A 21616-nucleotide genomic window follows, 5' to 3' on the forward strand; every position below is an offset into this window, starting at 1 on the left:
AGAGGAGGAGGAGGAGGAGGGAAACAGTTCAGCTTTGTTCTGTACTCCCAAATTCCCAAACTTTATCTTCCTTCAGTCCTTGGGAGGCAAGCTACACAGATTGTGACGGGCTTCTTCTTTTTGAAACAGATGACAGAAGACTCACCGGAGGCCTTACAGTTGGTTTTCGGAGACAGGGTGTGAACCCTAGTCCCACTTGGGTTCTCACTTCAGACCCCTGAAGACTAAGAGAGGTAGACAGAGTCACTCAGCCACTCACCCCTTCAATCCAGAGCCCTACCTTTTTACCAGGGGGCCCTGGACGGTGCCAATGCTGAAGCCCTTCACTCCCAGCCACAGGGTTGGCGGTGCAACCTAGCCAGGGGCACCTTGGCAGGCAGTCTGCCTTGGACACCACTGGGGCTATTCTGCTCGGCACCCTTGGGGTTGTTGTCCGAAGTCACGATCGACTTCGCGGCTACTAACAACTGCGCCTTGCCAGTCTTGGTTCTCCCACAAAGTCCCTGGGTGTTACACATGGTCAGCACACCTGACTGCTCACCGAAAGGTGGGAGATTCAAATCCGCCCAGGAATGCTGTGAACTAATAAATCTGTCTTGGAAGAAGTACAGCCAGAATGCTTCTTTAGAAGCCAGGAGGTGAGGCTTTGTCTCATGTGCTTTGGCCAGGTGGCCAGGAGAGCTCAGTCGCTGGAGAAAGACTCCAGGCTTGGTATAGAGCAGTGGTTCTCAGCCTTCCCAATGCCACTGCGACCCTCTCATACAGTTCCTCATGTGGTGGTGACCCCCACCATCAAATTATTTTCGTTGCTACTTGATCACTGTCATTTTGCTACTGTTATGAACCATCATGTAAATATCTGCTATGCAGGATGCATTTTCATTGTTACAAATTGAACATCATGAAAGCATAGTGATTCATCACAAAAACAATATGTAATTCTATATTGTGAAATATTTATTTCTAATGACAAATAAATGAAATTTTGTCTTGAAGCATGGTGTAGCATGGCCAACAGCCTTAATATAACAGTAAACAACATTGCTATATTTTACGACAGTATGCGTACAAAGCCAAGGGCAGTATGACGGTTGAGATAGCTTCTTTCTCATGAGATCAGCATATCTGCACGTGGGCGGACCCACCTGGAGACGGATAGAGGAGCAGTATCTGGGTTCCTAAGACCATCAGAAACATGTGTTTTCCGATGGTCTTAGGCGACCTCGGTGAAAGGGTTGTTCGACCGCTAAAGGGGTTGCGACCCACAGGTTGAGAACCAACCGCTGCCCTCGAGGCAGGCTCTCTGCGATGGCCTGACACAGGGGTGCAACACTGGGCTCACACACGGGAACAGTTGTGAGGATGGCGCAGGCCGGGCAGGGTTTCCATTCAGTTGTCCACAGGGTCGCTGTGAGTCAGAACCAACTGGGCTGCACCCAACAACAACAATGAGCCATGAAAGAAAGGCCTGGCGATGCCCGGGCCCACCCGCTCCGAAATGTCAGCTACTGAAAATGTCGTGGAGGAGCCACGTTCTAGTGACATGGCTCAACAACCACGCTTGGCCTCTTCAATCGCGAACTCAGTTAATAATCACGGGCAAGAAACTGATGAGACCAAAGAGTTTGGACATTATCCAGCCACCCACAGGAAGGACAGATGGTTTCTGGGAAAGCCTATATAACTGGCCCTCTGCTCTGGGCTGCACCCCATTCCAACCCTCCCCCCCACCACTCAGGACAAGGAGAGCCACTGTTCTTCCTCTGGGGGGTGGCACGGAGACTGACACCACGGCCATGCAGTTCTCAGAAAGAAGTTGGTGTTGAGCAAACCTCTACTTTTGCCATATCTGTTCTCTGTGGCCCAGAATATCTGGAACTCCCCAGAACAGGGAAGCAAACTTCCTAGAGGCAGAAAGAACAATCCATTCCACCATTACGGCTGCAATCCCCCTCACGGGGAGTTTGGTGAGGACACAGGCTTTGGCTATTTCCCCCCTTCCTGATTCCCGTGCAGTGCAGTGCCAGGCCACAGGAAGTCTCCACGGAGATGGGTGAAGTGCATGAATTATTTAGAGAAACAGAGGGGGGAAGGAGAGAGGAGGAGACTTCCCCGCACTGTCTGACAGACATTGGATAACTCTGTGAGGCCTTTTTTCTTTATCCAGGAACTCCAAAGCAAACAGCAAACAACTCAAATCACTGTTGTCGACTCACTGCGGACTCAGAGTGACTCTACCGGGACTCCAAGGACCAATGGACTCATTCTTTCTGGACTTTGGGGACAACTTCTGGTGGTGCAGGGGTTACAAGTTGGGCTGCAATCCCTATGGGCAACAGTTCAAAACCACCAGTAGCTCCAAAGGAGACAGGCTGGGCTTTCTACTCCCATAAGCAACTGGTCTCAGAAACAGCAGGTCACTGTGAGTCGGCATTGACTAGATAGCAGGGAGTCCCTGCCTCCACGCTGATTGAGTGGAGGGTGTGTTATGCATTCCACATCCTATCTCTTAATCCTCACCACAATCCTCTTAAAGGAGAAAGTGACTTTGGAGGACAAAGGGAGTTTGTTTGTTCAGGGTCTCTAATGAGAATGGCCTAAGTCTAGACCTCAAGTCCCTTTCCGGAGATAGTCACTTCCAAATACACAAGGGACCAAGGGTGGGGGTGGGAAGGTGTGGAGAGCAGGGCTGTCTAAGGCTCAGTGGCAGCTGAAAACGAGAGCCCCACCACCATCCCCAGCAACGTTGAAAAGTTCCCAGTTACAAGGCCTGGGGTAGGAGGGCAGTGAGCATGCACAGAATCAGGCTCTAAAAGGGCAAAAGGAGGGTCACTGCATCCCTGGGTCAGCAGGGAGGGTCCAGGGCAGAGCTGAGGATACAGAGCTGGCTGCCTTCTCCCGGCCACCCCCACCCCCCATCACCCGGTGTTGCCCGCCCAGCTCATTGGCTCTCCCCTATTGACTCCTCCCTCCTCTTTGCCATCCCAGCCTGTAGTTGCCGTGGAAACACAGAGCAGTGACATCATTATCGGGCGAGGGCTGAGGAGATGCTGCTCTGGGCAAGGACTGGCTCTGCTGCCTGCCTGAAGTTAAAGCCACATCTGGCTCTGCCAGAAAGGGGAGCAGGAGGGGGAAGCTCCTCTTACCCGGATGTGGAAAGTACACCCGGCAAGGAGGATGCAGGGACTCAGGGACTCGGAGGGATGGAGAGGCGAGGCTTAGGTGCCAATCTTGATGGCAGGGTCTAAGCATGCTGAGGATAGGGGGGCAGGGCAGGAAAGGTAGGGGCTGACCCAGTGTCTCAAATTGAACGCCAGGTCTCAAGACCACCTCACAATTGTAGCATACCTAATCCCGTCTCAGAAATCAGTGCCGCGGATTCCAGCAGCAAAGCCTTCTGCCCTGGTACAAGGGGCTGGGTGAGACCAGACTCAGGTGCCCTGCCCTAACCAGGGGGAGGAGAATCTCCTACCTTGCCAGGGCAGCAAGCATTTACTAAGTCAACCATGTCCAGCATTTTAAAGTGCATATTCCCATGTGATCCTCAATAACTCCATGAAGTAAATACTGATATTATCTCCACCTGACAGATAAAGATCCAGATTCCGGTGCAGGGGTGGACCTGAACTACCTAAGGACACACCATTTACATGGTGGCATCAGGACTGGAACGCTGATCTTCCGGTCAGCGGCTCTGCCAGCCCAGACTCCTCACTGTTACACGGCATGGGGGAAGGAGACAATACTGGTCTCTCAGCCTGGGTCCCTCTGTATGAGAGCAGAGGCTGGGCCTAAAAGCAGTGACCTTGAATTAGAAACCACACACATCCCTGCACCTGCTCCAGTCGTGAGGTCATTGGGGCTCCCTGCCCAGCCCGGAGGCCTGTTCCTGTAGCTTTGGCAGAAATAGACTTCTGATTCTGGCAACTGGACTTCTGCAAAGGAAACCAAGACTTTGAGTGGAGAGGACTCTTCCTCCCTGGCCTCTGCCCAGGACAGCCAAGGGGGAGAAAGGAAGGACAGATGGCATCGACTTCCCCATGGAGAAGCAGAGGCTCTGGGGAGAGGGTCGCCACACTGTGGGAACGACCCACGTGTCCACCTCCTTCCTGCAACCATTTCTCCTGGGAAGCCTTCCCTGAGCTCCCCCAACAGTCCCCGACCCTCACCTGCCTTGACTTGTGTGGAGGTGTGTCTGATTCAGGGCTGTCTCTCCAGGCCCTCACAGAGCTGGGCAGGAAGTGAGTGCCCACGAAGGAAGGCATGAATGAACAAACCCTTCCCTTTCCTCACCAACCAGCAGAGCCTCGACAGGGCGGCGCTGAAGTGCTTCCACAGGGCCTGAGAGACGGGTGGTTTGAACCCACCAACCACTCCAAGTGGAAAAGGTGCTCCCTTCAGTGCGTGGGGGCAGTCCGACTGTCCCGGAGGGTCTAAAACCAACTCCAAGGCGGTGGGTTGGCAGCCTCTGACAGTTCAGGGAGACTACTTACAAAGCGCACGTGGCCCAGTGAGCCCGCAGAGCCACAGTTCCAGGCCCGCGCAGCGCAGGCGCCCTCGGAGGTCAGGGGACGTGCGGTGGAGAGGAGGGAGATGGCTGCGGGGCAGAACATCCGCTGGGGTTAGGGGTGCAGGAACACCCCAGGAAAGGCTCGGCCGTGCTCAGAGGTCGGAAAGGCAGATGGGTGTTCTGCAGACAGGCGCCCAGGAGACATTCCTGGGGTGGGGTGAGCACGTGTGGGACAGGGACAAGAGAGTCCCCCTTGGGGCCGGAGGAGGTCCTGGGCTGTACCCAGTCGGGTGCAGGCAAGCGCAGGCTGTGAGTCAGCTAGAGCAGGCTTGCCACCCGGGCGGCAGCCGACCTCCTGCCTCTGGTGGCCGCGTCCCTCCGGTCCCCTCTCCGCCGCCGGCCCTTCACCTGCCGAAGGAGGGCGAGGATGCCTGCGCCGCAGGAATCCCGGAAAGCCTTCCCCCGTGGGGGCGGGGGCCCAAGGGCGAGGTGACTTTCTCCCCGGGTCCCGCCTGCGCTCTGACCCCAAGCGGGGCCGGGGACTGGAGGACTGGAGCCCGGGACGCGCTTCCTCCTCCTCCGAAACGGCCGAGGGCTCGCAGGCTAGGGCGGGGAGCGGCCGGCCAGGCCCCAGAGCTGACTCAGGCCCGCGGGCCGCCCAGCCGGCCCCCTCCCCTCCCGTCCCCTCCCCCGCTGCCCGGGGTCGGGGCGGGGCTCCCGCGGGCGCGCGCCAGCCCAGGGCGGGCTTCCTATTTCGGGAGCCGGGGGCTTGGGCCACATCGCGCCACGTGACCAGCGGTCTATTTAAAGCGGCGCGCGCGCCGGGAGCCGCGGGTTCCGGAGTCCTCGCATGCGGCCGGCCGTCCTCGTGGCTGCTCTTCCTGCCGGCGCCTTCCCGTGTCACCATGGCAGACGCGTTCGCGGGCACCTGGAGACTGGTGGACAGCAAGAATTTCGATGACTACATGAAGTCGCTCGGTGAGCGGGGCTCGGGCTGCTGGGCTGGCAGCGGCCGAGCGCCGCGCTCCGGCCCGGGGGGCTGCCCCGCGCTCGGGCTGCATCCCTCTTGGTCAAGGTTGGGAAGCAGCGGGGCGCGGCCGTGGCAGCCCAGGCGGGGCTCGCGGGCGCCTGCTGGAAGGGAGCTTCCGTGGTCGGAGTCAGCAGCGGGGATCCTTCTCTAGGGCGGTGCCGGGAGGAGGCAGATGGACCTGGCTTCCAGTCGATTCCGACTCATAACGGCTTCCAGGTCCGGATCGACCTGCCCGACAGTAGAAGAACGCCATGCCTTTCTCCCGCAGAGCGGCTGTTGGTTACCAACTGCGGACCTTGCAGTTAGCAGCCCAACGTGCAACCACTGCGCCACCAGGGCTTTCCAGGAAGCGGGGTAGATGCGCCAGCGCGGGGAAGGAGGTTTGGGTAACAGGAGAGCATTCATGGCAGGCGGTGGGAGGCTTCATGGGGGAAAGTACCTTCGCAGCCATGGTGTTTAGGAGAGCTGAGCATCGCCAGGGGTTGGGGAGGACGGAGAGTGTGCCACCGCCTCAAGTATGCATGCCTAGGAGGGAAACCGCCCGCGGGGAGCCTGAGCCCGGTGTGCGAGGAGAGCCCTTCATAGTGACTCCGACCCGACCCGTGCTGGGAAGGATTGCCGTGGAAGGTACCCTCTTGAACACCAGGAAGCCCGGTGCCAGGACGGGTGTGTGTGTGGGGGGGGCGGTCAGTCACAAGCTGAGCACACTACCTCGCCCCACTGCTCAGCCACCCTGTAAAAAACAAGTTGCCTTTGAGCTGACTCCAATTCATGGTGATCCCATGTGTGTCACAGAACTGTCTTTTTCCCAAGTGGATGTTGGGCCTTTATCCTAAGGCTCCCTTGGGTGATCTTGAACTTCTGACCTTCAAATTAGCAGCCAGAGTATTAATCATTTGTACCACCTGGGGATTATTCTAGCAAGCCCTCCGAGAAGGGTCAAGTGGAGAAAGCCATTGGACTACAGCATGTGCCAGAGGGTCCCAGAACAAGGGTCCCTATTCAAGGCAGGGAGGGTCTAGGGGTAGCTGTGTGTTATTAGGGATGGTTAAGAATAAAGATGAGAACCTTGGGGATCTCCACACCTTGCCTAGTTCAACAGACAGGAAAAGGGGTCTAGACAGAGCGGAAACTCATAGAAATTTCATAGCAGAGCATACATGAAAACCTAGGTTTCTAGCGGAAACTCATAGAAATGTCATAGCAGAGCATACATGAAAACCTAGGTTTCTAGATCTGTAATGTGGAATTCCCCCCAGCACGCTAGACCTGGATGTGTGGGAGGTTTGCTGACCCCTTTGACTTCCACCCCCCTCCTTCCTGGTTTGGGCTTTGGTGGAGAGGGTAATATTCCTTCTCCAAAGTCTGTAGCATAGAGATCAGTCCAAACCATAGGCTCCCAAACTGACTTGTACTACTGCTCCCTTTTCAGGAAAACAAGACAAAATTACTTGGCACCCTCCACGGCATTAAAAACATTTGTAATATAGCCCACAATCCACGATAAAATGTAGGTATCTGCTTCTGCAGCCCTCCTGGATCTTTCCTACCTTGTATCCTGGATTATGAGCTAAGTATTTGGTTGTGCAGCCTACCTCTGCCCCCCATCTTCCCACCAGGAGCCCCCCGGTGGCGTAGTGGTTACATGTTGGGCTGCTAACTGCAAGGTCAGCAGTCGGAAACCACCATCCACTCCACGGGAAAACCATGGGCCTTTCTTCTTCCAGACGTTACAGCCTAGGAAACTAAGAGGCAGTTCTACCGTGCCCCTACAGGGCCGATATGAGTTGGGATGACTCAAGGCAGTGAGCTTTTGTGTTTTGTTTCCCCAGTGGATCTTTTGGGGGTAGAGGCTGGTCTCAGCCACTTTGAAAAACACTACCGTACACCCTCAGACTGGGATGGGGAAAGCAGGCACATCTTCACAGTCAAGAGCCGTGCTCCCTGTTGTCCTCCCAGGGCAGAGGGCTCCAAGGAGTGGGGAGGCCCACTCTGGCACCACTCACCTTTCCTCCGAACCCTGTTTCTATGAAACAGGACCTGTGCTATGCTGGGCACTCTGCAGTGACTTCAGGAAGGCAGCCCAACCTTGCTGAAGCAGGGTGGGGGGTGGGCAGCTGTTGGAGAAGTTGGAATTACCCCAATGCAGCCACTGGATGAAAGGGCTGGGCTTCAACATTCATACTACTCTTGTTCTAGCATTCTGTCCCAACTTGGGACTAGGGAACTGGTCTCCCTAAAGACCTGCCTTTGGGCAGCTCCTTCTATTAGGAGATGAGATTCCATCCAGCCTGCTCTTCTCACTGTACAGAAAGGCCGAGGCCCAGCAGGAAGAGGGGCTCTTGACTTCTGAATAAATACAGCTTCATTTCTTAGTAGCACATAGCTCTTCCCTAGTCTTAAACGCTTATCAGTCCACGGTTTACTTCTCTTGGCTCAGTCACTTACCCAGTAGTAGTTCCCTTCCCCAAACACTCTGCACCTGGGGCAAATCCCACACCAGCAGTGTTGGGGTGTGTGTGACTGGCTGGCTCTAAACATGCTGGAGGCAGTTAATCCTAAATTCAAATCCAGGTTTGAAGTTGAGCAAGTGACTTGATACTCCTTTGCAAACAAAGGCGGTAAAACCTATGCTTCAGGGCTGTTGGACGGAACAGATGAGTGTCCTGTCCCGTCCCGTCCCCTCCCCACCTGCTGGGGCAGGGGAACCAAGATGGGTTCATGATCAGGAGCTGGGTACTGGGTCAGAGGTAGCAGGCACATCTGGGGACTTACATATACACACTTATCCCTGGGCCTGCATCCGCGCCCCCCACCCCCACCCCGCCAGTCTTAGACCACAGCTCAGCACAGGTTGCTGAGGGCAGGGGCAAGGCACTCACGTTGGAGGGTTAGAGGCCAAAGGGCAGATGGCCATAGAAGCTATAACCTGAAAAAGGTAAAAGGCTTTACTTAAAAGTTCTCTCTTCCTCACTCATTGATGGTACACCTTAGGGGTTTCCCCAGTGCCCAGGGACACCATGCTTGGGTTCCGGGTAGGAGTCCCCTGGGGAACCAGAAGTGGAGTCCTGCCTGCGCGTATTGTCAATATCACCGTAGGCTTCTTCTTAAGCTGTGCAAACACTCCCTGCTTTCTATCTACCTTCTGAATCATGCATGAGAGGGCTTTGAACACACACTTGTTGCTGGCCTCTTGAGAAGTGAACCAGGGAAAATGACGCAAAGCGTCACGCATCCCACCATGTTATGGGGATGAGGACACCGGTGCTCCTGAGGCTTTGGGCCGATTGCTTCCCCAGTTGGAAATGTCTTGTTCCTCTGGCTCTCACAGCTCACATGCCTGTTCCTCCTGAGCCAGTGGTTGGAAAGCTGCTGGCGGGGGTGGGGGGGTGGTATCCTAGAGGGAAGTGCTGCACTCCAGCCATGGGCTGCGGGAGACCCAACAATTAGGTGGCTTCGGAGTCAAACAGTTCTGGAGATGGCTCCCAGAGGTGTGGCCCTGACCCTGAGCGCTGTGTCAGTTACGGCATGCGGACACTGGAGCCGGTCCTTCAGGGAAGCAGAAAGGATTGGAGACCATCGTGCGTGTCCGGCTCCCGGCACACAGAAAGCACTCCGTGCAAGGCTAGGTCAGAGAGTAGTGCCATGAGGGCCCCAGTTCACACACGCTCGGGTTTGTTCCACACACCACGTGCTTCAGCACGTCTCTGCCTGTGAGCAGTGAAGGTCTAGTCTTGCTCCTTAAGGTGCCGTAAAAAAACGCTAATCAAAACAGGCGCTTCCCAGTTGAGCCAATGGGCCGGTTAAATTCAAGGCAGAGAAGTCAGCTCAGGACTCCCAGGGGTAATCTTGATTTTTTTTTGTTCCTCCAAAGACAGTGTGATCACAGGGGCTTCTCTGGAAGTTTTGAGAAAGTTGACAAACGCATTAGCAGGGAGAAAGTCGTGTTGAGTTTTGTTCCCATCCTGGGGAGGGCTGACCTCTGAGAATTGCATTGGGACCCTCTCTGCCATTTAACCTACAGCCCTGATCTTGCCCCTTCCTTCTGCTCCCCAAATTCAAAGAATATCTCAAAGGTACATCATTTGAGCCCCCTCAAGATGCCCAAACTGCTACCATTTTATGTGTAAATTGAAGAGCATGAGATTCTTGGGGGAGGAGTTAAGGATGGAAAGGGTGTCTTCAGAAGTAGATCGCCTTACATAGGAGCTACGTGGAGTAACGAGAGCTTCATATTTGGGTGCTTTTGTTTCAGAAAGGTTTTTATGGCAAGACTGCTAACCTAACCTTGTGAATGGCAGGGTATTTGAATCGCAGACTGCCACTGGTTTGCTGTGGTCTCTCCGCTGCACACAGCAATGGGGAAGAGAATGTTACATATGGGCATTCAGAGGCTTTGGAAGCTCTAGTCCTCTGCGTCCTCATTCTCAAGCCCAAGACTTGATCCTTGAGCTCTTCGTCCGTGCCTCTTTCCGCTCTGGCCCGCGAGTTGCACGGTTTGCATAAATGAATCAAAATGTGTACCGTTCATGTACAAATATTGTCCTGGTAACCTTCCCCTTTTTCTCAGGTGTGGGGTTTGCTACCAGACAGGTGGCTAATATGACCAAGCCTACCACCATCATTGAAGTGAACGGGGAAAACATCACCGTAAAGACACAGAGCACCTTTAAGAACACGGAGATCAGCTTCAAACTGGGAGTGGAGTTTGATGAGACAACGGCAGATGACCGCAAGGTCAAGGTGAGCCTGGGAAGGGGATGCTGAGTGCAGGGCGAGAGGACCCCTAGGGGCCGGCTATCGTAGGGGCCTGCAACGAACAAGGTTCCGAAAGCCCTGGGCAGTGCTGCAGCGTCCCCAGAGCCAGGTGCGGGCAAGTTCTGCTTTGCTCACTTGTCAGTAGCATCCACTGGCTGCCTCTGGGAATACCAGGCTAAGAGCCTGGCGGGCGGCATGGAGCCATCAATGTCTACTCCCGCTCCAGCTGGGTGACCTTGTGGAAGGCGTGCAGTTGCTCTGCGTTCCTGTCCCCTTTCCATAGTTGGGGAGTTATGTGGTCACGGCTGTGACCCAAGTACTTGGGAATGCTGCCCAGAAGTCAGGGCCCTCCGATCAGTGGCAAGGTCATTCAACAGAGGTGGCGGCAGCTAGGAACAAGAGGCTGAGACCTACTCCGATGTTTCCTCTTCTCCAACCTCCAACTCCTGGACTTGGCAGTGACCTTGAATATCTTCTGTTGCTGCCAGTTGACAGGCATGACAAGCTACAAGGTTCCCAGGTGGGGCAATCACTGTCTTGGGTGTATCTGTAAAGTCTTCCCTCCACCAAGCCTCAGACCCTCAGTCTTGGGCTGCTTGTGGCTGTCTTGGCAGCTGTCTCAGGCATCCGACCAAGCCCTGGGGCCAGGTGGGAGTGAGAGAGAACTAAGGGCATTTGACCTCTTTGTGATCTCCCCACCTTCACCCTGTGACCTGGCCCCTCAGTTTTGGTGGAGTGGGTGTCTGGTTGCCTTGCCTAGAACAAAGAGTTTGAGCACAACCCAGAGCACACTGGCTGGCAGCAGATTGGAGATGGTTTCAAGGCTGGCAGCCAGCTTGGGGTAAAGGTGGCTGTCCCACCACATTCTCCTACCTCCTAGGACTTGCCCACCTTCTTGCCAAGGGGCAAGGCGACAAATGTAAACCCAAGAACTGCTCTGAGGGCCCTGAGTGGATGGGCAGAAAGCTGGGGAGAATGAGGAAGGTCGTGGTAGTGGGAGTGCACCAGGAGTTAAGCCCCTACACACACACACACACACACACACACACACACAGAGCCTGGCCCACACCCTATCCCATAGGCTGGCACAGAGCCCCCAAATTCCTAGAGAAGAGATGCCTAGGAGAGAGAGTTGCCAGTTGAGAACCAGGTGATGCAGGTGGACGGGCCAAGGGACCGAGTGTGCATCTGACCTTGAGAAGTGGAACACTTCCCAGGCACTTAGCCCCGGGACCCTGCAACTGCTTCCTTTGGGACTGCCTTTTGCCCGATGGGGTCACATGGTGTGAATGACAAGAGGGGATAAGAAGTCTACCAGGGGCATGACTGTTCGCACCGGGAAATGCCCCGTTATCTCAAGAGGCGCTGGGGCTCTGAGACCACAGCTGCTTAAACTGTGGCCGAGACGCAGGGGCTCAGTTGCATAACTCCTTGTGGGAGCTGGGAAAAGTGTGGTCACAGCAAAAGGTTTCTGAATGCGCAACAACCAAAAGTCAACTCAAAACACAAACTTGTAGTGAAGCTGAGGGGTTTCGGGCAATGCAATTTCCTCTGGCAAAAAGGAGTCCCTTCCCGTAGTCTAGGCAATGGTGCAGAGGCTGGCCGTGAACCAGGCCTGCGCAGAGCTGGGGTGCGGTGGCTCTTGTCATCCCTAGCTTGGGTCGGAGGCTGATTCTTCCCAGGCCCCATGAACAGAGGCCAGTGTGTTTTGCTCCAGTCCTAGCTGGGATCTCAGATCAGGCCTCTCCTCTTTCCACAGTCCACTGTGACGCTGGATGGCGGCAAACTCGTCCACACGCAGAAGTGGGATGGGCAGGTGACGACGCTTGTCCGGGAACTAAGTGATGGGAAGCTCATCCTGGTAAGATGGGTAACCGGGGAGCCCCACCTAACTGGTTCCAGCTGTTGTCCTTTCGGGGAACCCTGGAACTGGGATCGGATGACGTTAGGTGGGCATGTTCTCTATGGTGGCTCTGGATTCAGACCGTCCGTCCGTCATAGGCTCAACTCTCAGTAGACAGGCTGTGACCGTGAGCAGGCCCGTCCTGGGATGGAACCATTAAGTGGGTGTAAATATGACTCACCTTGCAGGGCTGCTGGGAAGTGTGCGGGAGGTAGCATCGTCTAGCAGCAGGCCCCGTGTGCTGGGAGGAAGGACGTAGGTGGCTCCATGGCCTGCCTTTCCTCCTCCATCAATCACCTTGCCTCGGCCCCAGTGAGTGAGAAAACAGGGCCACAGCTGACCTCAGACCCTCTACAAAAGGTTCTCCTCGCCTGCACTGCACTCCCCTTCCCGAGTGCACCGTCACAGTCAAAGGCTTTGGCAAGGGACACAGCTGGAGGCGGAGTCTCTAGTTGACAGTGCTGTCTTTTCGACCATTTCAGTCCCACCTGTCAGTGCCCGGCTGCTCAGTGCTCTCCGCGTACCTGCCTACTGGCAGGAACTCACTCCTGGGAACGAAGATCTTTTAGCTACAAACACAGGCATGCCAGACCAAGTACTGGCAATTAGACTACTCTCCCAGGAAGGAACGAGGCTCTGGCCCTAGTTTAGGGGAAGAAGGAATGAAGAATTAATGGCCTGACTCAGTCCCTTCCCAAGAGCTTCCAGACATTTTGATTCACCTGTTTGTCTTACTGCGAGCCCTGGTAGTGGTAGTAGAGCAGTTATGCACTGGGCTGCTACCCGCAGAGCCAGCAGTTCAAAACCTCCAGCTCTTTCGGGAGAAAGCAGGCTTTCTATTCCTGTAAACAGTCACAGTCTTGGAGACCCATAGGGGCAGTTCTACCCTGTCCTATGGGGTTGCTGTGAGTCAGAATTGACCTAGTGGCAGTGCGGTTTTTCTTTGTCTGCTATGTGCTAGGCACTATCCAAAGCACCAAGGATGAATGATGCCAAGCAGAGAGAAATACCGGGGGATCCTGACCAAGTCAATTCCCTTCATGTTTCATGATCTCAAATCTCTGAAAAGGAGAATTTGTGTGCCTGTCTTAAAGACGTGGCATAAGGATCTGAAAAAATATATACAAAGTGCCTGGCACGTGATAAACGCTTAGTAAATGAAGAAGAGTTTTATGATGAACGCAGAGGGTCTTCTCCTTCAGTGTGGAGGGCCCCCATCTCTGCCCCACTCTGTCTCTCCTTCCAGACACTTTCCCACGGCAGTGTGGTCAGCACTCGCACCTACGAGAAAGAGGCTTGACGGACTGCTCGGCCAACAGCGACCACTGGACTCGGCACCCGACTGCCTCATTGCGCCCCTCTGGCATTTTGTATAAATTCACTTCGGTTGGGGAGTCCTGGGATCAGGTGGCATCAGCCTGGTCCGGTTCCCACTGTGTATGCTTGCTTTTTAACTGTCTCTGCAAGGTGCTCTGAGGTCAATAAAGGAGAGCTCACGGCCACTCACTTGCCTTTTTGCCTCTGGTGACCTGCTTCTGAATGTCTAAGTTGCCCCTGTGCGCCACACCATGGACAGAGATGACTGCGTGAAGGAGCCCGGATCAAGAAGCATTTGCCAAGAGACTGGGATGGCCAGTCCCAGGGACAGTGGGAGTCAGCAGTCACCATATGCAATCAGTGTTAAACATCTACACCTGTACTTGTTTTTACAGCGCCCTTTCTCCACCTGGACAGCTCAGGGAAGGGGCTTTGCCCCTTCACCAAATGCTCTTGAATCTGGTGGGCATTTGTTTTCTGTGGCATGTTCAGGTCACTCTCTTGTTAGAACTCACGCTGAGGTCACAGTTTCCATCACGGTGGTGGAAGATGACCACTGGCAGTGACTGCTTAGCCTATGCCCTAGGCCCTACTCACGGTTTTACATTTTTATAGTTAATCCACCCAATTTGGGGTGTGTGTGTGTGTGTGTGTGTGTGTGTCATCTGACCACTACAGAGGAAGGCTTATGAGGCCTGCTGGTGTCCCTGGACCTCTCCAATATATGGGGTAACACAGAATGTCTGTCCACCCATGCAGGCTCACTGACTTCAAATCTGTAAATGACCCAGGAAGAGCGGGATTAAAGGAATAAGAACTTTTAGTGTCAAACCAAACACATTTCCATCAAATGCCAGGAACTTAAGCAGAGGTCTCAAGGGGAACTGATTAACACGCACAGTAATGAGTACAAAGTAGAACAATGATCTTGGCTGGGGCTGGCTGGTTCAGCCGTCTGGAGGAATGCCACACACAAACTCAGTCACTGCAAACGGTCTTTTTCTGGCGGGCTTTTTCACGGCTGTCACTTGTAGCAGAGTAGAGCCACGTTGGGGAGAATGGAAAAAGAGCACCACTTCTGACCAGGCTCACCCCACCGGCCAGCCCGGGACAGAGCAGGTGGCTCTGTTCTTCTCCGACCAGTGAGACTCCCCTCCACAGCAGTAGCTGCGGCTCAAGCTTGGGCTGGACTCGGAACGCAGCTGTGGCGGTGGCAGCTGGAGAGGCGAGGGCTCTTCTGCTGAAAGGTGTTGGGTGAGCGCATGGGTAGGGTGCAGAGGTCACTTGCAAAGAGACCAGGAGCAATAAGCAAACTCAATCAGGCAGCTGCTCTGGACATGGAACTCCCAAACCCTGCCTGCTGCCTTTGGGGAAGCCGCCTCTCATGGGAGAGAAGTAAATGGGATGGGAGGCCTTATTCTCACAACTGGAGCTTCGACTTTCGGGACTAAGGATCTGGTTCTTCGTGCTCTCACCCAGCCCTCTCTCCTTTCCGCTCTCACTCCTTGTGCTTCTTCTTGTGCTTTTTCTTCTTCTTCTTCTTGGCCGCCTTGCTGTCTTTTGACGCGTGCCTGGCCTTCTTGCCGGCGTTGCTCTCGGAGCCGGAGCTGTCCGAGTCAGATGACTTCCTGTCTCGGTGTTTCTTTTTCTTCTTTTCCTGGAAAGAAGGTCCGAAAATCAAACATGGATACGTGTATTTCCTGTAAGCAGACAGACGACTCACAGGACCACTGTAAAAAGGACAAAACTAGATTGAAGTGAAAGACTCAAGCCACAGCATGGTATGGTTAGTGAACTCCAGGGCGTTCAGCGCCTAGCTATACAGACGGGCGGAAAGCAGGAGACCCACAGTGAGTGGGAGCAGGATTCAATAGCTCTAACAGTGGGCTCAGGCCCGCCTGCCCAGGGTCGTGGGGTGGCTCGGGGGTTGCATAAAGTGGCCTTGAGTTGGAGCTGCCTCACTGGCAAATAGCACATACAAATGCACATGTATACACACGTATGATGTGTATATCATAAATACTTATATACATATTGGTTTAATATGCACAGAAAACCAATAATTTACAAGTATTACATTTGGGGATCAGTGAGTGGGCAAGGATAAGAGTTTTTCATTCATACTTTTTTTGTTTTATTAAACCATTTTATTGGGGGCTTATAACAACTCAACACAATCCATACTTCCATCCATTATGTCAAGCACAGTTGTACATTTGTTGCCATCATCATTTTACAAACATTTTCTATTTGAGCCCTTGGTATCAGATCATTTTTTTCCCTTCCTCCCCCTTGATAATTTATAAATTATTATTTGTTCATGTCTTACACTGACCGATGTCTCCCTTCACCCACTTTTCTGTTGTCCAGCTCCCAGGGAGGAGGTTATAGGTAGATCATTGTGGCCGATTTCCCCTTTCCTCCCCCTTACCCTCCTGGTATTGCTACTCATTATGGGTCCTGAGGGGTTTATCTGTCCTGGATTCCCTGTGTTTCCAGCTCTGATCTGTACCTGTGTACATGCTCTGGTCTAGCCGGATTTGTAAGGTAGAATTGGGATCCCGATAGTAGTGGAGAGGAAGCATTAAAGAACTAGAGGAAAGTTGTATGTTTCATCGGTGCTGTACTGCACGCTGACTGGCTTGTTTCTTCCTTGTGACACTTCTGTAAGGGGATGTCCAATTGTCTACAGATGGGCTTTTGGTCTCCACTCTGCACACCCTCTCATTCACATTGATATGATTTTTTGTTCTGGGCCTTTGATGCCTGATATCTGATCCCATCAACACCTCATGATCACACAGCTGGTGTGCTTCTTCCATGTGGGCTTCGTTGCTTCTCAGCTAGATGGCCGTTTGTTTAACTTCTACCCTGCTTCCCCTGATTTTCGGGGAGGTCTTATTTTCGGGGGGGTGCCTTGTATTTCAGTGAGAGGCAAAACTGTAAGTAGGTCTTATTTTCGGGGGATGTCTTTCGGGGAAACAGGGTATGCACCCTTTTGTCTTCAGCAATTGTGTCGGGAAGATGTTATTAGAACAAAGTTTTCTTGCGTTGAGGGAGTACTTGAATAGAGGCCCAATTTCTGTCTGCTACCTTGATTATGTAACATAAATATACATACATAGATCTATTGCCCTAGCATTATACATATGTACATGCCTGTATTTAGACCTCTATAAATGCCCCTTGGCTTCTATTTCTTTCCTCTATTTCCTTTTACTTTCCTCTTGCCCCACTGTCATGTTCAGCCTTCATTCAGGTTTCAGTAATTCCTCGTAGTCGTAATTCTGTTCTTTTTTGGGGTTGTTAAACAAATATCTACCAGTTATTTTAATCACGAGACAAACACATGGAGAACCACAGGATATAGAGCTCAAAGCAGCCTTGGGAGATCACCCACTTCTCTGCCCAGCAACAGTGCCCCACTTGCCCCAGGTCACACTAGGGGTGAGCTATGGGTACAGGACTGATTGAGTCTGGCTCCTATGAAGACTGCTGCCACCCACGAATCAGCAGCAGGCGCTTTTGTTTTTTGTTTCAGTCTGCTGGCACTGGTTATTTATCACCTTTAACCTTCACAAGGTTATAAAGATGAAAAAGAAATACATCTGAGAAAAAAACTTTCCCCAAACTATTAGTGGCCAATGCGAGTATGAAAGCCGGCATCTCAGCAGGGCTCTCTCCACCACAGCTCTCTGCCAGTGCAACAGCATGCCACATGGAGACAGGCCCCTGGCTTCTGTGGGGTGCCAGGCCAGGCTAGTCACCTCATCAACCTTTAAACGTGGAGGGTCCAGGAAAGCGAGAGAGGGAACAGACTCTATCCTGGAGCGCCAAGCTTTGATGGAGGGCAAGACACTGACATGAAAAAGCAAACTAACAGGACAATGGGGCTAGGCCCAAGCTGACCTACGTGGGCCCCTCCCCAGAAGAATGTAATACAGAGGGGAGCACAGAAGATACAGCCTGGGGGGAGTGGCGGGCGTGTCCAGACCACTAAGAGTGCCAATTGGGAGAGAGGGAGAGAGAGAACCTCACCCTGGCCCACCGAGCCACCAGGGACGACATCCCTGCTCAGAGCAGCCAGTGCAGAGAGGACCACAGGATTAGCCCCACCGTGAGACATGACATTCCCTCACTGACCCAAAGCGCTATGGGGGAGAGCACTGTGGAAAATGTGCCTGGTCTGCCCCATACACAACAGGGTGAAACTCAAAGAGTGCAACAGGGCAGCAAGGGGAGCAAAGTAATCAAATCGCTGAGGAATCCTGAAAATAAACTTCTGACGCGGGGAGGGGGGGTGGGGGGCAGGGCACCTCATCAGACCTGACTGGAAAACACTCATGAGGGTCAGCAGCCAGACCTGGAACTATCTATTGTTTGATTTTGTTTTTCTCCTTTTTCCCTATGCCTATCTATATAAGATAGGAGGGACAAACAATCCCAAGGAGAAAACAACGGGACTGTGGTCCTGGGGGGGACATGGGAGAAGAGGGGGAGCAGGGAGCCAACAAACTCAGGGATAGCCCGGTGGGGTTTGATCAATCCGAGAGGAATTACTGAGAGCTGAATGGAGGGTGAGCATGACAGTGGGACAAGAGGAAGGTGAAAGGAAATAGAGGAAAGAGGTAGGAGGCAAAAGCTATTTATAGAGGTATAGCTATAGCCATGTATCTATGTAAATATATTAATTTATAATGAAAGGGATAGAGCCCAATGTACATATATGTTAAGTCTTAAGGACATTGGGCCTCAATTCAAGTACTCCCTCAACGCAAGAACACTTTGTTCTAATAACCTGGCACTCTTTGATACTCACCTTCTGGACACGATCACTGAAGACAAAATGGGTGCATAAGCAAATGTGAAGAGCAGATGGTGCACAGCTATCAAAAGATATAGCATCTAGAGTCCTAAAGGCTACAAGTTAAATAAGCAGCCATCTAGCAAGGAAGCAAATAAGCCACGTGGAAGAAGCACACCAACCTGTGTGATCACGAGGGTCAATGGGATCAGGTATCGGCTATCAAAAGATCCCAAACAAACATTTATGTCCACGTGAAAGAGGGAGGTTGAAGTGGAGACCTTGTAGACAATTGGACATCCCCTCACAGAAGGGTTACAAGGAAGGGATGATTCAACCAGGGTGCAATATAGTACTACTAAAACATCATTTCTCTAGTTACTGAATACCACTCCTCCCCCCCTCTACCAGGACCCAGTTCTATCTTACAGATCCAGCTAGACCAGAGCACACACACTGGTACAGATAAGAGCTCTGGACACATGAAATTTAGAACAGATTAAACCTTCAGGAACAGTAATGGGAGTAGCAATATCATGAAGGTAGGGAGATGGTGGAAGCAGGGGGAGGGTGAGAAAGGGGGAACCCATCACAAGGTTGGATAGTCTCCGTCCTTCCACCCCCCTGGGGAAACAAATAACAGAAATGTTGGTGAAGGGAGACAAGGGACAGTGTAAGGCATGAAGTAACAGGAATAATATATAATTGATCAAGGACTCACAGGATGGGAAAGTAGGAGAGGGAGGGGAAAAGAGGAGCTGATACCAAGAGCTCAAGTAGAAAGAAAAGGTTTTGGAAATGTTGATGGCAACATATGCACAAGTGTGCTTAATACAATTGAATGATGGATTGTTATAAGATTTGTAAGAGGCCCCCCCTCACAGTAAAATGATTAATAAAATAAATAAATACACGAGAGCGGAGGGTCAGTGAAAAAGAGGCGGAGCCTGAGCGAGATGGATTGACACAGTGGTGCACCAATGGACTGCAGTGTAACAACTGTGGGGAGGGAGCAGGGCAGGGGGCGGCCCTGAGTTAAGACAGCTGGCCAGCACCTAACAACACCACCACAGTGGCTCGAGGGGGTCTCCAGGACAAGGGGGGGAAAAGAGAGCCGGAGAGGGCCAGGCTCCTGTTCCCACTCGCTTCCCACCCGCACCCTGCGAGCGTGCAATGGCATGTCTGATAGCAGGCTGGCTGCGAGAAGCCATGTGAGAGCAGAATCTTTACTTGGGTTCTGACTCTGCCACTTGCTTTCCTGGGCCCTTAAGTAAGTCATTTCACCTCACTGACACCTAGTCTCCTCATACACAGAAATGAGAACAGCATGGCTGGGGTCAAAATTTAACGAGCTTGTATTATAAGTTATATCAGTGACACACACATACCTGGTAGCTATGAGCAGCCCTGGTGGCACAGTGATTAAGAGTTGGGCTGCTAACCGCAAGTTCAAAACCACCAGCAGCTCCACAGTAGAAAGATGAGGCTTTCTACGTCCATGGAGAGTTACAATCTCAGAACCCCACAGAGGCAGGTCTACTGTCCCACAGGGTCACTATCAATCGGAACTGACTCAATGGCAGTGAGTTTTGAGGTATATATGATTTTTTTCCCCTCTAACTTACAGGTCTGCTTTCAGGGACCACATTAAAGGGACCCCCACAGTGAGGAGGCCTCAGGTAGTGTTCTCTGAACAATGCTTTGCAAATTCACACCCTCTTCGTGTCCTGCCACAATGAAGGCAATCATACCATGTCTTCTTGCATGTGAACAAACTGGCTCTAAGAGGCTGGGACCACTTGCCCCAGATCCCACAGGCAGGGCGAGGACTGGAACGCAGACCACGCGACTGAAAGTCTCATGCTCTCCTCTGGAGTGCACAGGAAGCCTCACCGAACGGAGGTCAGAACTACTTTGGAAAAAGACAGAATTAACTTCAAATTCCAGATGGCACTTAGCAGCTAGTGGAACTCAAACTTCTTCGAGTCCCAATTTTCTTTTATGCAAATTGGGCATGCTAACGGGGCTATGAGGATTAAACAAGCATTAACTATACCTGATATATAGTACACTCAGCACTCAGGGGCAGCTAGAATATTCTTAACCCAACTCTCATTACTGTTGGAAAGGTTGGCAATTAACTATAATAGCGGAGTCAAACTTGTAAGAGGTGAAACTCCACTACTTCCTCAAGTGTCCAAAGGAGTGGAGACAAAGGCGCGCGCGGCTTCTGAGGCCCACGTTCCCGTGATGCAGAAACCACGGCCGGAGGACCTGCGAACCAGCAGATCAATGGCTTCGTGGCTGATGGTGTGGCACCTTCCAGGCCGGCAAAGCCATACGACACCCGCCTCCCCCCCGCAGGAAAGGCGGGCCCTGGAGACCTCCCGAGGCTCTGCCCTTCAGGTAGGGTAGCATCCTGGGAAAGTAAACAAACAAACAGAGACTCTGGCACCAATCTCCGGCGAGTCTGGCAAACCAGAATGAACACACACGGAAGGAGAGGAGGGAGACTTCGGCACAGCCGGAATCTTTCTTAAAGCTCTCTGCATCCCGAACCTTGTTGTTATCTTCATCACTTGAGAAGGTGGTCTCTCAGCTGTCAAAGAGGACCTTGGAGGTGATGTTTCTCGCTGCTGGAGTAAAGAAAACCCAGTCCTCCCGCAGGTGGCATCCTTTTCTATTTCTGTCTAGCCTTGAGCTGCAGCTCAACTGCGTTCGAGTTGTGGAGTTGGGGGACATTTGGGTGAGGGACAAAGACAGGAGGGCAGAAGAGGAAGAGCTAGGAGAGAGTGGCTGTATGGTCCCCTGACTACACTCACAAGTGAAGCAGAGCAGAAGATAAAGGATGAAAACATGACCCAAGGGTGCACAGGCCTGGAGGGGCATGGGAGAGAAATCCTTGTAAATGCCTCGCAAAGGAAATCACACAGTCCTTATCACAGAAGCCAGCCCGCCGTTTTCTAGCAAGTTAGGAAGCAGGGCAGAGCAGCCCACTTACTGAGTACTTCAGTGTGTAATGTGACACTGGGCACTTGGCATCAGGAGCCCTGGTGGGGTGGTGGTTACGTGGTGGGTTGCTAACCACAGGGTCAGCAGTTCGAAACCACCAGTCCTTTAAAATCCAATAGCCCTCAATATGCTACTAGTACCAAAGAGGAGTATATGCCATTATTAAATGTAATTGTTTTAAAAAAAAGTAATTGTTAATGTTGAATCTTAACCGCCTGAAGGAGAAAGATGAGACTTTCTACTCCTGTGAAGAGTTACCATCTCAGAAACCCTTAAGGCAGC

General features: G+C 52.6%; 2 protein-coding genes across 9 annotated transcripts in view; one reads left to right on the forward strand and one right to left on the reverse strand.

Moving 5' to 3' along the window:
* The first annotated feature begins 5339 nt into the window (after positions 1 to 5339).
* FABP3 (fatty acid binding protein 3) lies at positions 5340 to 13703 on the forward strand. The gene is made up of 4 exons (XM_004705027.2): positions 5340 to 5488; positions 10111 to 10283; positions 12058 to 12159; positions 13448 to 13703. The coding sequence occupies exons 1-4, from the start codon at positions 5416 to 5418 to the stop codon at positions 13499 to 13501; spliced, it is 402 nt and encodes a 133-aa protein (XP_004705084.1). The 5' UTR covers positions 5340 to 5415; the 3' UTR covers positions 13502 to 13703.
* A 617-nt stretch (positions 13704 to 14320) lies between these two features.
* Positions 14321 to 21616, reverse strand: part of ZCCHC17 (zinc finger CCHC-type containing 17) — a 92290-nt gene continuing 84994 nt past the window's right edge. For all 8 annotated transcript variants that reach the window (XM_004705028.2, XM_045298995.1, XM_045298996.1 and 5 more), the window contains one exon: positions 14321 to 15175. In XM_004705028.2, coding sequence (XP_004705085.1) covers positions 15017 to 15175 — 159 coding nt within the window. In that variant the 3' untranslated portion in view covers positions 14321 to 15016. The remainder of the gene's footprint in view (positions 15176 to 21616) is intronic.

This window comes from Echinops telfairi, unplaced genomic scaffold (genome assembly GCF_000313985.2).
Source record: "Echinops telfairi isolate 266 unplaced genomic scaffold, ASM31398v2 ScPeMD7_7457;HRSCAF=8495, whole genome shotgun sequence".
NCBI lineage: Eukaryota > Metazoa > Chordata > Mammalia > Afrosoricida > Tenrecidae > Echinops > Echinops telfairi.